The sequence below is a fragment of the Quercus lobata genome, chromosome 3, assembly GCF_001633185.2.
Source record: "Quercus lobata isolate SW786 chromosome 3, ValleyOak3.0 Primary Assembly, whole genome shotgun sequence".
Taxonomy (NCBI): domain Eukaryota; kingdom Viridiplantae; phylum Streptophyta; class Magnoliopsida; order Fagales; family Fagaceae; genus Quercus; species Quercus lobata.
The window spans coordinates 57,194,279-57,211,668 of record NC_044906.1 but is presented as its reverse complement, the minus strand read 5'-3'; the positions used below and the strand labels follow the sequence as shown (position 1 = coordinate 57,211,668).

At 33.3% G+C, this 17,390-nt stretch overlaps 1 protein-coding gene across 1 annotated transcript; it reads right to left on the bottom strand.

Annotated features, from left to right (window-relative positions):
- Positions 1 to 1,034: 1,034 nt before the first annotated feature.
- On the bottom strand, positions 1,035 to 4,740 carry LOC115978900 (sufE-like protein 2, chloroplastic). The gene is made up of 4 exons (XM_031100794.1): positions 3,880 to 4,740; positions 2,546 to 2,733; positions 1,628 to 1,793; positions 1,035 to 1,482 (listed from the first exon to the last, which is right to left on the bottom strand). Exons 1-2 carry the CDS (start codon positions 4,531 to 4,533, stop codon positions 2,716 to 2,718), a joined length of 672 nt encoding a protein of 223 aa, XP_030956654.1. The 5' UTR covers positions 4,534 to 4,740; the 3' UTR covers positions 1,035 to 1,482; positions 1,628 to 1,793; positions 2,546 to 2,715.
- Between the last annotated feature and the right edge of the window lie 12,650 nt (positions 4,741 to 17,390).

The window sequence follows — 17,390 nt, the reverse complement described above, 5'->3', positions numbered from 1 at the left end:
TGTTTACACTTCCCATTTCACAGTCCCCAACAAAAACAAGGTAGTTAGGTAGGTATCTGTCTCTAAAGCCTTGAATCCTTTGCTTGATGAGAAATCAAATATGTTTTGAGTGAAGCCCACAACTCTTCAATTTCCAGGAAAAAATATCTCCCCTGGAACTTCAAAATGAGCTGTCACATATGTACCACCAGAATATAGAACTTTTTTCCCAGAATATTTGTCATCTTCTCCAAGACATCATGTCCTAATAAGTTTTTTTTTTTTTACAAAATAGAATTTCTACTCTAGTCTAATTTAAGTGTATGTATGTGAAGCTCCCTCCTGGAGATTTGAATCCCGGCCCTTACTCCCCACACCTCATAAGCATTTATACTTGTGGAGTGACCACCGCACCAAAAGTTCACAATGGTATGTCCTAATAAGTTATGTACAAATTACAATACATTTCCATCATGGTATAAAAGATTTATAGAAATAAACAAAGTATGCAACTTGTGACTAAAATTATTTCAGTAACTTCAAACACAAGCAAAATAGCACAAAATTGAATGGAAAATAAAAGAAATATTAAATTCTAATGATTATGCTAACCCTGGATGTAATCAACTGTCCATCTTGAATTACTAGAAATTCTGTCCTTATTTAGCAAGAAAAGTGTAAAACTATTTCCATTCCATAAACATACCAGTCCGAGAGGAACAAGGCATATAATCTGTTCACTTCCCATTTCGTATACATTACTTCTAAAATTTTCCTACTTGCTCCTGGTGTAATACCCTGATAAAACCTCCAATTTAGTTTCTACAGCAACAATACCTTTAATTACTTTTGATGCAGTTTCACTTATTGTTTTATGACTCATACTTTTTTATTTGATCCCAATAAACACCAGAAGGTAAAAATCTTATTGCCAATTATTTAAAAAGCAATATTATCTTAATTTGCTGCTGATTTTGCAAATGATTAATGAAGATGGGTTCAAAAATTTAATCCAGAACCATATCAACCATGTCATCAGTAAGACACAAAGGAAAAAGTTGAAGGGAGATGGATCATAAGTTCCAGTAAAAGATAGTTCCCAGACCATTGCCAGACAAGGATGAAAATAATCAACCCAGGAACTGGAAAATTTTAGGAGTTAAAACTTTTGACAGAACATTCCTATTATTGAATGCAAGATACAACAAGAAAGTAAACAAAATTGACTCCCAAAGCCACGTTCAATCCATATGAACTATCTTCAAAAGTGGTTATACCCCAAAAAAGAAAAGAAAAGAAAAAACCCTAAAGCAACTAAAGAGTTACATGGTAATAGTGCAGGCAAGGCAACGGTGATACTATCGAAGTCTCATGGTGTCCTGGATATATCTCAGCAACCTCTTCATTTCCCATTATAGCCATCCACTGAAACAACTTGGTAATATTGCAGTCATGTAGGGATCAGGTCCATATCGTATGTTTGAAATTATAGTATAGGAATCCCTGGAAAACAATCCAGCACATATTAGCTTTTGAGAAAACCGAGAGTAAAAAGCATGGAACAATTAATACAGCAACATCACTTATTTAGCATATGAATATATTGAATAATTGAACAGAGCAAAATGACAGAGATAATAAAATCTACCTTAAGAATTGTTTGCACAACATTAGAAGAAGTACAGGTAATTGTTGGTGTAAGTTCATGAGCACGTGCTTTTATTCTACCCAAGTGTTTACATATGTAAAATGCAAAGGAGATGAAACTGCAGCTGCCTTGAGAAGGTACATGTATGCAAGACCAGCTGCAGCACCTGCCAGAGAGAAATAAATCCATTCAGTTGACATCCGGTACACACAAACTGTTACCATCAAGATACAGTTAAGAGGCAAATAGAAGTAAGTAATATATAAGATATGGGTGTCCTTCACGAAGAGAGCACATTCAGGTGATTGGTGATTTCATCATCAGTATGTTTCTTCATTACAAATTGTTTATTCTGCTTCATCTGTCATATTCTAAGCAGTTTTTTTATTTTATTTTTAAAGGGCAATTTCAACAATCTGGGATATTAGGCATAGTGAAGGAGAATAATAAAGTTCATGAGTGAATGGAAAACAGTCTTTGTCCAATACAAGGTCACACATCAAGATTGTAAACGTGACAGAAAGGTCCTCTTAAAAGAGACAAAAGGATTAGCAAGCCTGTTAAAATGTCTATACTTTTGGCTAATGGCAATATAGCCAGAAGGACCACAAAGCTGAGCCACCAGGGCACAAAATAAAATATTTGAGGCAGGTTGGACTAATGTGTACGTCCAAGTTGCAAGCACATTATTGAAAGAATCAAAGAACCAATTATTGCTGATAAAATCTCAAGTGGGTTCCTGTAGTCAAAGGATGAGCCACCAGTGCATGAATCTAATCCCTAAAGCCTAAAGGAGTTGCCATCATCTTGAAATTAAAAGACACGTTATATTGAGAGGCAGTTGAAAAGTTTGTTTTGTGTTCATTAGCTTAACAAATCTGCCAAAGAGAAAGAAACACATAAGGAGTAAGACAATACCTTCTCAAACCCAGCTTAGTCAAGGATCGCACACACGTTTTCCCAAATAAAATCCACACTTAAGACCGTGATAAATTGGCATCCAGCTTTTGCCATCTAGTGGTGTCTGCCGTAATCAATGACTCAGATGTCTAGATACGAGGCCAAATCTTCTCCGCAGTTGTTAATACTTAATACCCCCTGCAACTCTGGACCCATATAAAATAAAAATAAGCAACAAAACACCTATTTTCTTGTCGTTTATTACAGTAAAAAGTTCTTTAACCTTAAACACATTATAACACAAGAACCTTGCTATGTTCTGAGCCCCTGGGTGGCAAAATGCATAAAGTGAAAAGATCTACTAAATAGCAAGATTAAAACATGAAGAGAAACCCAATAAAGAGCCTTATTGCTCAATTGGTAACTCTTAATATCTCTAACTGAGACATCCAAGGTTCAAATCACCCATCTTCCAATGTGACTACTGAAAAAAGAAACCCAAACAAATGCAATCTTATTTATTTTTTTACACATCTTAAGTGGAGGAGGGGAATTTAAACCTTGGACATCTCTTACAGAAACAGTCATTAGTGATGCAATCTCAAATATTTCTTCTATTTCATTTTTTGAAAATTACATTTCTTCTATTTCTAATTACATAATAAATACACTTTAAAAAAAAAAAAAAAAAAACTCCCCTATTCCCTATTCACACTACCAACTCATACATAACAAAATCTAAAACTTCACATTCTTTTACCAACTCATCCATCTATAACGCCATCAAAGCAAACAACAAATCTAATACTTCAATATCTTTTATATATCTGTTTTTTGTAGATACATCTTAAGTGGAGGAGGGGGATTTGAATTGAAAACAACCAAAAGTGCCCGTTAACCTAAAGATCATTCGTGATGCAAAATCTTGTACATTTCTTCTATTTCTAGTTACATAAAAAATACCCTTTTTTTTTCCCTATTCCCTATTCACACAAAAACAGTACCAACGCAGACAGAAAAAAATCTAAAACTTCGCATACTAACTCATCCATCTATAACGCCATCAAAGTAAACAACAAATCTAATACTTCAATATCTTTTATATATCTTTTTTTGTGTGGAAACACGTTAAGTGAGGAAAAGAGATTTGAACCTGAACATTTCTCCAATTACTAGTTACATAAAAAAATAAAAAATAAAAAGTTACCCTTTTTTCACTGTTCCCTATTCACACTATTAATGCATCATCAAAAGTAAACAACAAAATTCCAAAACCAAATAAAAACAAAATGAAATCTTTAAAAACAAGCAGTTGTAACGGTAACTGTAATTGTTACTAGCTAATAATTAACCTGAGGTTGTTGTGGAAGCAAAGCCTTGGCCCTCTTTTGCATAGCAACGAGGACATTGTGCCACGTGTTGACTCTAGAATGCGACTTGCCGTGCAAGCCCACGTTCAAATCCGACAAGTCGTCGGCCTTGACCATGGCTACCTCCTCCGGATCCGCTCCGTCCAGCACGTAAATCAAGCACGAGCAGAACCCTTTGGAAATCTCCGAGTCGCTGTCGGCCCGGAACCGAACCCGACCCGACTCGTCCAACTCGGCCTCCACCCACACCTGGGTCGTGCACCCCGTGACCCGGTTCTCCGGCGCCCGAGTCCTCGACTCGTCCGCCGGAGGAAGAATCGCCGCGTAGTGCAGCAGCCGCTTCACCCGGTCGATTGGCTCGTGCAGGGCCCTGAACTCCGTCGCCAGGCGGTGGAGCTTGTCGGAAACCAGCTCCGACGACGGAGCTAACGGAGCCTCCGTCGCCGTCAAGGCGGAACACGAATCGAAACCCGATACGCGAATGCATTTCAAAGGCGCGAACGTGAATTTTCTTTCGTTCATGTTGTCTATAAACTTCAACCTAGTTCGCTGCGAAAATTTCAGGGAACTAAAACCAAACAAAAAAGATGATGAAGAAGAAAGAGAAAGTGTTGTTGTTGTTAGACCAGAGACCATGTTGTTGTTTCTGAGGAACAAAAAAAAATAAAAAATGTAAGTAGTAAAATTAATGTAAGAGAAAGTGAAAAGTCAGAGAGAGAGAGAGAGTTGGTTAAGAATAGAATAGTTGAGAGCGCTAGTAAATGGGAGGGAGATCCTTAAAGAGCGCGCCGTTTGTTGTCTGAATCTAAGAGCTTGTGTTGTGTGTAGCTGTAGAGGTGAGTGGGGAATCTTTAGTTATATAGAGAGAGAGAGAGGGAGAGATAGTGGGCCTTCAACCAGCCGCCGCTGCCACTAACCAAAACTACCCCTACCCCAACGCGCCATATTTTTTGGGGGAAATTAAAAAGTCATACTTTCTTAAAAAAAAGAATTTTTAAAAGTCTACTATTATTTATTTAGAGCATTAACATTTTAGAAACTCACACCCAAAATTACCGTTTCCTAGGTTGCTATTGCTAAAATAAATTTAGCTGATATAGTAAATGGGGGTACTTGTACCTGCAGTAGGTTTCTTTCTTTTCTTTTTTTTCTTTTTTCTTTTAATTTTAATTTTTATTGTCTTTTTATTCTCTCTCTTTTATTATTGACCTTCGCTATGTCATTAGTCACTTTCACTTCTCTCTCTCTCTCTCTCTCCCTCTCCTCAGACCTTGCCACCATCGTGGGTCTACCAACATGGGATGTAGGTGTTTGGCAGATCACAGCTGCATATACCATCAACATGGGTTTTCTACTTTATAACACGTTTTTTATTGGGTTGCTTTTGAGTCGATCCGTTTATGACTTGAATACGTTAAGGTCCAACTCTAGTCTATAAAATCTTATGTCGTGTTTGTAGATTGTATCAAACATTGACACTCCTAATTAACAGGTGCTTTTAGTTGAAAGTTTTTATGCAAATTTTATAATATATATATATATATATAAATTTGTATTAAAAAAATCAAATATTTTTTTCTTTTCTCATAAAAAGTTTTTAAAAATATTTCCTAACTAATACTCTTAGAACATTTGCTAACTTTTCCCTTCACTTTATCCACCCAAAATATTTTTATTTTGTAAAGAGCAATGCTACAAAGAAAACAGTTTTTAAAACATTGATTTGGTACTTGGTAGGTTATTATTTACTCTATAGTCATAACTTTTGTCATAACAAATTTCACAATAAGAAAGTATATGGACACAACTTTTTTTTCACAACTCTTATCAATTATCACAAATCACAATCTTAACGTGTGTTACTGTAAATAGTAGAGAAAAAGTGGTAAGTCCATATAAAAGTGATGATTCATTAATCACAGTTGCATACACCATCAAGTTATAACAATGTGTGGTCCTAGAATATATGTTTCACATTTTTTTTTTTTTTAGGATAAGGATTTGCTGCTCACAAGTGTGTAGGAGATGCTGCAAACAGGGTTAGGTGGCAACAATCTATGGTGACACTTGTCCTAAGGTCATGTGCAATGCACATAACCAGATTTGAGTTAACTTTCTCTGTTAAAATACCAGCACTCTCTCTCTCTCTCTCAAAATCCAAAATCATTCTCTTCTTCACCCATCAAGCCATCAGATCCCTTCTCTCTCTTTGCCATCTCACGCATATAAGAAAAAAAAAAACACTTAGCCATCTCAAGCATTAAAACTAGCTAAAGATAAATTTGCCTTCATCTCAAGAAGCCTTTTTTTTTTTTTTTTAAAGGTTCTCAAGAAGCTTTGAATTAGTTTCATTCATCAAAAAGTACATTAATTTCAGTCTTGAATATTTTCTTGGCATCCAAATAGCAAGAATCCAAAGTTCCAAAAAAAAAAAAAAACAAAACAAAACAAGATTTCCATAAAACCCCGATTTCCAAAAAATGTGCACGAATCGGAGCCAAAATCTTCACTATGCACAAATCGGATCTAAATTTTTGGAGGATTCCTTGTTGCATGTTAGATCTTCGGTTTTAGGTTGGATTGGCAGCAAGGGTTTTTTTATGGGTTTAGGTGGTTGTGGTTTCTGATGAGAGGAACGAAGAAGGAGGAAGAAAGATGGAGAGAGAGTCTGATGATTTCAAAGAGAGAGAGTGAGAGAGAGGGGGGGAAGAGAGAGCAGAGAGAGAGAGAGAGAGGACATTGTAACTTTAGTTAACGGACAATACAAACTAAAATTAGAGTCTTTTGGGTTAAAATTGCAAAATTTAAAGTTAATTTGCGTTATAGCTACTGTTCAAAGTTAATTGGGAAACTGAGGAGAGAGACTGAATTTCGGCAATGGCGTTGCCGAAATTCAGCCAAAAAAGCAGGAGAGAAAATAAGGATACTGAAATTCAGCCAGAAAGCAGGAGAGAGGAGAGAGAATAACCAAAAAGTAGGAGAGAGGAGAGAGAATAACCAAAAAGGAGGAGAGAGGAGAGAGAATAACCAAAAAGTAGGAGGTAGAAAATGTTGAATTTCGGCAATGGGATTGCCGAAATTCCACTGCCTAGTTTTCCTCCCCTGCTGTGTGTCTGAGTGTGGTGTCTAAGTGTGGAGTGCTCTTAAAATTATAAAAAAAAAAAAAAAAAGGCAATAACGGCAATGTCATTGCCGAAATAGGGGAATAAATTTTTTTTTTTTTAGCAATTGTGATAATGGTATTGTCGAAAATGGGAAAAAAAAAGTGGTTTCGAAATCTCTAGAAGAGTAAAAAACAGGTTTCATGTCCATAATATTTTCACAATAAATCACATATAATTAGTCCACAATATTTTCACAATAAATCACATATAATTAGTTATTATTAGTTAAAAAAATTTGTGACAACTAATTGTGGCAATGACATTGCCAAAATAGGAAAAAAAATTTGTGGTATTACCATTGTCGAAATAGGGAGAAAAATAAAAGTGACAAACTACTTGAGGTAATTGCATTGTCAAAATAGAAAGAAAAAAAATTGGAAATACCATTGCCGAAATAAAGGAATAAAATTTTTTTTAGCAATTGTAACAATGGGATTGCCGAAAATGCGAGAAAAAAAGAGAGAGAAGGATTATGGCAATGGGATTTCCGAAATAGGAAAACAAATTTCGGCAATTCCATTGACGAAAATGTGGGAAAAAAGAAGAAGAAAGAATTGGGGAAATTTTTTTTCCCTATTTGGATTACAGCAATAGCATTGCCGAAAATGTGAAAAAAAAAAGGAAAAAAAGGAGAAAAGGATTACGGCAACGGGATTGCCGAAATAGGAAAAAAAAAATTTCCCCTGTTTGCCGTAAATGTAAATAAAAAAAATAAAAAATAAAAAGAGAGAGAAAAGGATTACGGCAATGGGATTGCCGTAATAGGAGGAAATATCTATTTCGGCAATAGCGTTGCCGTAAATGTAAATAAATGTAAATAAATAAATAAATAAATAAAAGAAATTGGGGAAAAATTTGGAAAAATAATTTCACCCTATTTCGGCAATAGCGTTGCCGTAAATGTAAATAAATAAATAAAAAGAGAAAACAGCAATGGGATTGCCGAAATTGGGGAAAAATTAAATAATTTCCCCCTATTTCGGCAATAGCGTTGCCGTAAATGTAAATAAATAAATAAATAAAAAAGAGAGAAAACAGCACTGGGATTGCCAAAAATGTGAGAAAAAAAAAAATTTCCCCCACAATTTCGGTAATGCCATTGCCGAAATTGTGGGGGAAAAATAACAATTTCGGTAATGCCATTGCCGAAATTGTGGAGGAAAAATTTTTTTTTCCCCCCTATTTCAGCAATGCCATTGTCGAAATTGTGGGGGGAAAAAAAAGTGGTAGTGGTATTGCAGAAATAGGGAGGGAAAAAAAATTTTGTGACAAACTAATTGTGGCAATGGTATTACCGAAATAGGAAAAAAAGTACGCATATTATTCTTTCAATATTTTTTTTACTGAACCAGTTTGGTTTGTTATGTTCTTTTAGAAATAGATAAGGATAGATTCAAGTACACTGGTATATTGAATCTTTTTCTAAAGTGCACGCTGTAAACAAAAACAAAAAAAAAAAGTATATAGATTCTTATAGAATAAAAAAATGACTAATGTGCACGTTGTAAACAAAAAAAACAAAGAAAGTATACAGATTCTTACAATAGAAAAGAAAAAATGATTGATGTGCACGCTATAAACCAAAAAAAGTAAAGAAAGTACATAGATTCTTACAATATAAAAGAAAAAAATTATTGATGTGTACACAGTCAACCAAAAAAGCAAAGAAAGTACATATATTCTTACACTACAGAAGAAAGTACATGAAACCTATTTTTTACTCTTCTAGAGATTTCGAAACCACTTTTTTTTTCCCATTTTCGACAATACCATTATCACAATTGCTAAAAGAAAAAAAAATTATTCCCCTATTTCGGCAATGACATTGCCGTTATTGCCTTTTTTTTTTTTAATTTTAAGAGCACTCCACACTTGGACACACAGGAGGGGAGGAAAACTAGGCAGTGGAATTTCGGCAATCCCATTGCCGAAATTCAACATTTTCTACCTCCTCCTTTTTGGTTATTCTCTCTCCTCTCTCCTGCTTTTTGGTTATTCTCTCTCCTCTCTCCTGCTTTTTGGTTATTCTCTCTCCTCTCTCCTGCTTTCTGGCTGAATTTCGGTATCCTTATTCTCTCTCTTGCTTTTTTGGCTGAATTTCGGCAACGCCATTGCCGAAATTCAGTCTCTCTCCTCAGTTTCCCAATTAACTTCGAATAGTAGCTATAACGCAAATTAATTTTAAATTTTGCAATTTTAACCCAAAAGACTCCTAAAATTAAGCATGTGCATTTCACCTGATACTAGGATGAGTGTCACCATGAATTGTTGCCACCTAAACCTGTTTATAGCAACTTTTGCACAATTATACACAACCAATCATTGTCCTTTTTTTTTTAGAAACAAACATACACTCACGCACAAGGGAGAGGGAAAGTGGAGGGTTCATAAATGTTAGTTGTGTCCACCACTCACATATATGGTGGACACAACTAACATTTATGGACTCTCCACTTTTTCTCAAATTTTTTTTTTTTGAAAGAGTTTCAATCTATGACGTCCGCTTTTAATGATAGCTCTTTATCATTAAATTAAGACACCAATCGATTTTTGGCGTAAGCGGGAATTGAACCCCAAATCTCTTATTCAACCATCAGAGATTTTATCAATTGAACTAACTGGAACTCACCTCAATAACTTAAGTTGACCAACTCAATAATCGTGAAATTTGTTATGAAAAAATACAGGTATCAATTATCATAATTGATCACTCTAAATTTATTGTTTTGTAAATTGAATGTAAGGGCTAGCAGTGGGCTAGGGTGGGTCAATTTTTTACTTGGCCCATGGGCCAATTGGGCCAGGCTTAGCAAGTCATTGACTAGTTAATAGGTTGGGTTAGACCAGCTCAAAGGGAAAACTCCAACCTATGGCCCTACTCATGGGAAATGCCCATTTTGTCTATAGTATACTAGGCTACTAGGATTTTTTTAATAGGCCTTCAATGGGTTTATAAAATTTAATAAAAAATTTATAATTATATTACATTACAAAACACAAATCGTTAAATTGAACCATTAAATATATTTTAAAAAAACCATTGATTAACTTTTATTGTTTGAACAAATAAGTATATTGATGTGTTCATAAAATATATTAGGGTGAGAATAATTGCATCATTACAAAATAAGGAAAGAATCAATTTCTTTGTTTTAAAGGAAAGAATCAAAGAATTCAAAACCTATTTAAGTTTTTATGGTAAAAAACTACTTAATTTTTTTATTAAGGTTTTAAATGTTTTTTCTTTTTCTATATTTTAGTTTTAAAAATGTCCATTTTTTTTTTTAATTTTAAAAAATCAAAGTTACTAGACTAGACTATAAGTTTCCAGAACGAGCCTCATTAATTTAAACTATAAAAAAAATAATGGTATTGACATTTTAAATAAATTAAAGGGTAAGATAGAAATTTTATTTATTAATTTTAGAAAGAGGACTTCATTTTGGGACATCCCAAAATAAAATAAAGAACCAACAAACTGGGATGGGGGAACGGGGCCGTTTGGTAATGTTGTTCTAATAACGTTGTTTGTAATTTTTGGAAATACGTGATAAAAATGCGTGTAATGTTGTTTTAAAACTGAAAACATGTGTTTAAACTCCTATACCAAACGACCCCGTGAGCATGATTTAACACAATCACTTTTAAGCATCCTATTGATTAAGTGTGTGTTTGGCATGGATGAAATTTGCTAGCTTATTTTTGCTACTATTCATAGGCTCTACTGTACTTTTTGATACTATTTATGGGTTCCACAATACTATTTCAGCTAACTTTTACCTTTATTTACAGTACTTTCAGTAAAAAGTTTTCGGTTTCAGTAAAATAAACGGATCCCAAACAGACCCTAAGTGTGTGGCTTTAAAGTATTCCTCTCTCATATCTCAAGTTCAACCCTCACCCCCCAAATTTTTTTGTTTTAAATTCAGGGTTAACAGCCCAAGCAACAATTTGGGCTAAAGAGTCGGCAAACAACGTGTGTCCATGGGTAGAAAAACCAGTCCATGGCTTAGCCCATTAGGTTATTGGGCTACCTATGTGTTAGAATAGTACTAGCTTGGACTGTCCATTAACCCAATGGGTCGACAGGCTACTGGGCCTAGTTGTGAGATATTTGGTGACCCTTAATTGAATGGTGATTTAGTTCCCATAAAACTCATAAAAACTAATCAAACTAGTAATTTGTGGACAATAACCAAAATCTTTTGGTTTATCTTTTTTTCTCTCAATTAAAAGAGAAGAAGTAGTAGATACGATCCGTTAAATATATTCTAGGCTCAAAATATTATTTTTGTCCCTAAATTTTACCAAATTTTTTTCCTCCCTAAACTTTAAGGTTATGTTTGGTAACCGTTTTTGAGAATATAAAGAAAAAAACAATTTTCTTGTATTTTTGAAATCAAAAACATGTTTGGTTAGTTAAAATTAAAAAAAAAAAAGTTTTTTGAAGAAAAAAAATAGAAAATACTAAAATATGTTGTTACTAGGATTTGAGATTTAATGCTAACTCATTAAATGAGATAGACTCATTAAATTAAATGCGTATTTTCATTTACTTTTGAAAATTAAAAACGGAGTTGTTTTCAGTTTCCTTTACATATTGAGTTTTGAGAACCGTTTTTGTTTTCTATTCATTTTGAGTTGCCAAACAAGTTTTTTAGTTTTAAAAATAGAAAATTGTTTTTTTAAAATAGAAAATAAGGGAAAAAACCAGTTACCAAATATACCCTAAAATATTTATTTTTATCTCTAAATTTTGTAAAGAATTTTTTCCAATAGTTTAGGGATAAAAAAAAAAAAAATCAATAGTTTACATAGTTTTAAAAACCAGAACGGTCAAAAAACTGAAAATGAATCTGTAGTTGCACGATTTTCCTGGCCCAAATTCTATTGATCAGGCCTTGGCCCAAGGCGCAACCCACAATAAATATTTGTAGAGGATGGGTCAAAAAACTTAGCTTCAGTGAGCCTATTCGGTCTGATACATGGACAGTATTGTTGCAAAAAATAAAAACACAAGAATGGATTTCTAACGTATGATTCTATTTCTTCAGTTCCGAATACAGTTTTTCCGTCCCTCTACTTTGAGGGACTTCACTACATTATATAGTTCTCCTCTTCTCATCTCAACCTTACACTTGTTGATCATCTAAGTATCTACTTGAGCGCCTGTCCCATCAGACGCCCTTATCACTCCCTTTGTGAGTTGCAGAGGCCAAGGCAGTACTGTTCAGAGGTTTTTTCCTCATTAATGCGGCCAAGAGGGTGGTTGGGGCGCAATTAATGTGGTGGTGGCAGCTTTCCATGAGATATTTTGGATTTTATTCATTTTATATGTTGGGAGGATGAACTGAAATGGTTGGGGAGAGTTCCTCGTCTGGGCTTCGTAATGTTCAAGGAGGAGTTACTCCTCGGGCAGGTTTCCTTGGCGCTATTGAGACTAATGCTTTATCTGTGGTTTCTCTTCGGATAGGACGCTCCTCGGACGGGCCTGAATTTGGACTAGCCCATCATTTTTGGGCCGGGCCCCACAGAATCTTTTTGGGATTCGATCTCGATTGAATCGGCAGGTCTGGTCTGGTTTTTAAAATAGTGATTGTTTAAGGATTAAAAATAAAATTTTTTAAAGTTTAAAAACAAAAATTGAAAACTTTTTAATAGTTTAAGGACAAAAAATAAATTTCATGCAAACTTTAGGAGCGAATAATATTGTAGCATCTATTCTAAAGTCATCATAAAAAAGACAATATAAAGTAACTTATAATTTGCAGTTTAAAAAAAAAAAAAAAAGTAACTTATAATTTGCAGTATCTAAAAAGCATTTTTATTAGCAGTAGTGCAAATGATATGGTATAAACTTCAGACAAGAGACAAAAAGATTCATATTTTGGATAAAATGTTTAGGTATAGAATTTTGTGGGGCCAAAGAATTTGACAACCCCGGCCTACTTTACACTGAGCCCAAGACCCACGCCGAGGAGGGAGAAATGGCCGAGGACGAACAAAGAAAGCCCAAATAGCTTAGAGGCGTTACCGAGGACGATCCTGCTCTCGGCATTCCAAATCCTAGGAGGAAAGAGCAGCACGCCGACAAAAGCAGCCTCCCATAGCGCCCTCAGGAGAAGGACAAGTACAGTAAGATAGCCATGGGCGTATGGTGCAAAAGCAATCTAAGAAGAAACTGTCACCTCCACATTGAATGCACCCAATTAACGTTCTAACCGCATTAATGAGGAAATGACCCTTGAATAGTACGACTTTAGTTGCCACAACTCACAGAGGGTTTGGGAAGGTGGCTGGTATGACGAGCACTCGAGTAATGACCTACATGATTAACAGGTGGAGGATTAAGATCGACTGGAAGGAAGTATATAATTTGAGAGACCTTCTAAGGATGGGGATGGCGGAAGAAAGAGCAGGAGGAGAGAAAAATGAGAAAAATGTAGCAGTCTGCATGATCTTGGAAACCTCTGTAACCTAGTACTGAAGGAAGAAGAAGAATACTAAATTCTTCGGACGAAACGCCCGAGAAAAAAATTTCATACTTTAACCCATATCCTTGTTACTCAGCCCATACATAATCGTGTCTAGTGATTGTGGTTCGGACTAAGACCTAGTTCTTAAACCCATTCTCTAAAAATTTATTGTATTGGACTAGTTGGGCATGAGACCTTTCATCCAATAGAATAAGTGCTTGAATCTAGTCCCTATAAATTTGTTTGTCCTAAAGTGTGAAGGTCAGCATTTCTATTCCCAAAGTCAAGTTAATAGAAAAAATCGACAGGGACATAATCATGTTTGATTCGGCTTGTAGTCTATGAGGAATGTTAACCAATGCTTTAAGAATATTGGTTTAAAAACTATTTTTAAAAACATTTTATTAGGAGAATAATAAAATAATAAATGTCGTTAACAGCTTTTTATATTTTTCATAAAAATTATGTCAAGACTTTTCTATTATAGTCTATTAATAATTGTCCTAAGGACATCTGTTAATAAAGTCTATAGTTTATATTCAAATTTGATTTTTATACTGTTGCTTCCTAGACTAAGAAATCTGTGACGGGTAGCATTAAATGTCACCATGTAATATTGGCGAAATTTCAATCTCCGAGTGAGACATGACGTAAAGGATAAAAGGTCCAAAAATAGCATTGAATACCAAGAGAGACAAGTGTTTCAGTTACGTAATAAAATTCAGAGTTTTCAACTTTCTTCAATGCATGATGTTTCCATGAGATCCACGTGGATGTGACTTTGAACACAGAAAATGAAAAAAGAACACAATATATATATATGAAAAAAAAAATCTTTGTTTCTTTTTTAAGCTAGAAAATAATTTAGTACTCTAAAATTTCTAATAAATATTTTTCAGGATAAATTATAAATTATATCCTTAAAGTTTAGAGGTGATTAGATTTTACACCTTAAAGTTTTAGAATTTAAATTTTACCCCTTAAAGTTTGTGGTATTTGAATTTTACACCCTAACGTTTTAGAATTTGAATTTTACTTCATAAAGTTTAGGGTTGTTAGGATTTTACACTCCTAAATTCTAAAATTTTTGGGTGTAAAATCCAAACATTCCAAAACTTTAGGGAGTAAAATCCAAACACTCCCAAAATATAGGGGGTAAAATCTAAATTTTGCAATATCAGGGTGTAAAATCCAAACATCACCAAACTTCAGGAGGTAAAATCTAAATTTTGAAACTTTAGGGTGTAAAATCCAATCATCTCAAACTTTAGGAGTGTAATTTGCAATTTTCCCTATTTTTCACCATATTTCAACAAAATCTTGAAATAATTTCTTTTCTTTCTCTAATAATGTACTCTATTTTTGTCAAATAAATAATTTATTACTCAACTATCTTCTTTGTAAATATAAAAAAAAAAATTCATGAAATCAATTTTTATTTTTAATTCTCGGGAAGGTACTCTAACTTCAAATCAATAATTTAATCAATTATCTTTTTTGTAACAAAAAATATTAAATAATAATTTTTGCTTTATTATTTGTACTTTGTAGTCCTTGAATTCTTATGTGATCTTGTTCCCTCTTTTATTTCTATCATGCTTGAATTCCTAGGTTTTCATTAGTACGCTAAAAGGGGAAGAAATAAAAAAAGACCTAGTCTTAATTATATATTTTGATATGATGTACCATTTAAAGAAGGGTCCATAGTTGTCTTTAGGGCATTTATTAATAGACCATTTTAAGAAATTTTTAAAACCACTTTAAAGGGAAATATAAAAAACTGTAAAAACAAAATTAGTTTTTTTTTTCCATTATAAATTTCTAAAAATATTTTTAAACCAATAACTTTAAAACATTTGTTAATTTTTTCCTTTAATAATTTATAAAGGTCATATTTACTACCCAATACCTCCAATTTTACAGGGAGATACGATTCATAAGCAGTTTTGTCTTTAATTTGGAAGAGACGGACTATTCAAACCCACAATATATATACATACATATATACATATTCAAACCCACAATATACATACATACATACATATATATATATATATATATATATATATACAGTGGATCATGGAGGACACTATGCACTAAAGTCCAACCTTTTATATTAACTTCAAAAAATTAATAGATAATTCACAACTAAGTTTATATACAACTCATTCTCAAAAAAAAAAAAAAAAAAAAAAAAAGAAGTTTATATACAACTGTGGGATTCTGTTAACTCAACTGGTAAAGTCTTTGATGGTTGTATAAGAGATTTGGGGTTCAATCTTGACCTACACCAAAAACTGATTGGTGTCTTAGTCTGATGATAAAGAACTATTATCAGGAGCGGACGCCATATGTTGAAACTCTCTCAAAAAAAATGTTTATATACAATTGTTATATTGGGTTGGGGTCTCATGATAACTTTCAAGACAACACTTTATAGGAGCATTTTTTTTTTCTATAGTTTCTCTTTGGGGCGGCTATTTAATTTAATAGTTTCTTTTACAGTCACCTAAAACATAAAACATCATTGTTTTTTTCTTAGAGAGTTTTAGCTTATGACATTTACTCCTGATGATAATTCTTTATTATCAGATCAAAACATCAATCTGGTTTTTTTTTTTTTAAACATCATTCTTATTAGCTTAATCTCTTCAAATATATCTGTTATATATGAGTAGAATAAGAGGGGTAGATGATACTGCAATTCATCACTAATTAAATCCAAATTTTAGCCAGATATGCACTGCTGAATACATATATATATATATATATATATATATGAATTTAATTAAAATTCACAAGAGTCATATATGTTTCGAAACAATTATTAATAGGACCAAAGTTTGGCCACAAATTAGGTTGTAGCCAATGACTACAACTCCCACTGAAAAAATTAATATGAGTACATATTTTGTGTCAATCGGATGTTATTTACTATTTAATTTATAAAATTATTTGTTGTGCATAATTTTTTACTACAAAAATTTGAAATTTAAAAACTTGATTGATGATATAGTTATTGATCTTTAATATTTTGGAAATTTTGCAAGCATACAGAATATAAGAAGAAAATGTAAATGTAATCTAATGGTGAATTTATTAAAATTCACATTCAAATTTGTAGCTCAACTGCCAAAGACTTTGCAGTTGAATTGACACTTCTCTATGTACAAAATACTTGGGGTTCTAGGTGAGAAAATGCTCGAGTTGCAGGATTAGCAGTATATTGTAATTATTTCTCAAAAAAAAAAAAAAAAATTTGTAGCTCAACTTTGCCCTAATAAAAATTTCTCTCCAAAGGTCTTATACAACAAAGTTATTTTTTTCCCTCTAAATATGGCAATTTTTGTTGGAAGTATTAAAAAACGGTACATGTCATTTGGAATGCTGATGAGTTTTTCCACTAATCAGGATTCAGGCATTACTTTTTCTTTGATACGGCTAACTGCTTTATTTGACGAAGCGCATTAGCCCAATGTAACTATCAACTATTATTTCTACGGGAAGTACGTTGAAATAATCAAAATGAATTTTCCTTATCCAATTACTACTTTTTTGTCCCCCTCAATTTCCTTCCCTAGGCCTAGTGTTTGGCAATGATCCAATCATCAAATTAAATCATGATGAATGGCTCATTGACAAATGGTCTACCACCTTGTTTAAAAGTCAATTGATTTGAAATGCAAATAAATATTTATCGATGGATCAATTATTAGTAAATGTTATTGGACAGATTTCACTTCTTAAAAAAAAAAAAAATTGGTGGGTTTTAGTTAGTTTAATTGGTAAAGTTTCTTATAATCGAATAAGAGATATGAAGTTTGATTTCCGCCTATATCAAAAAATCAATTAA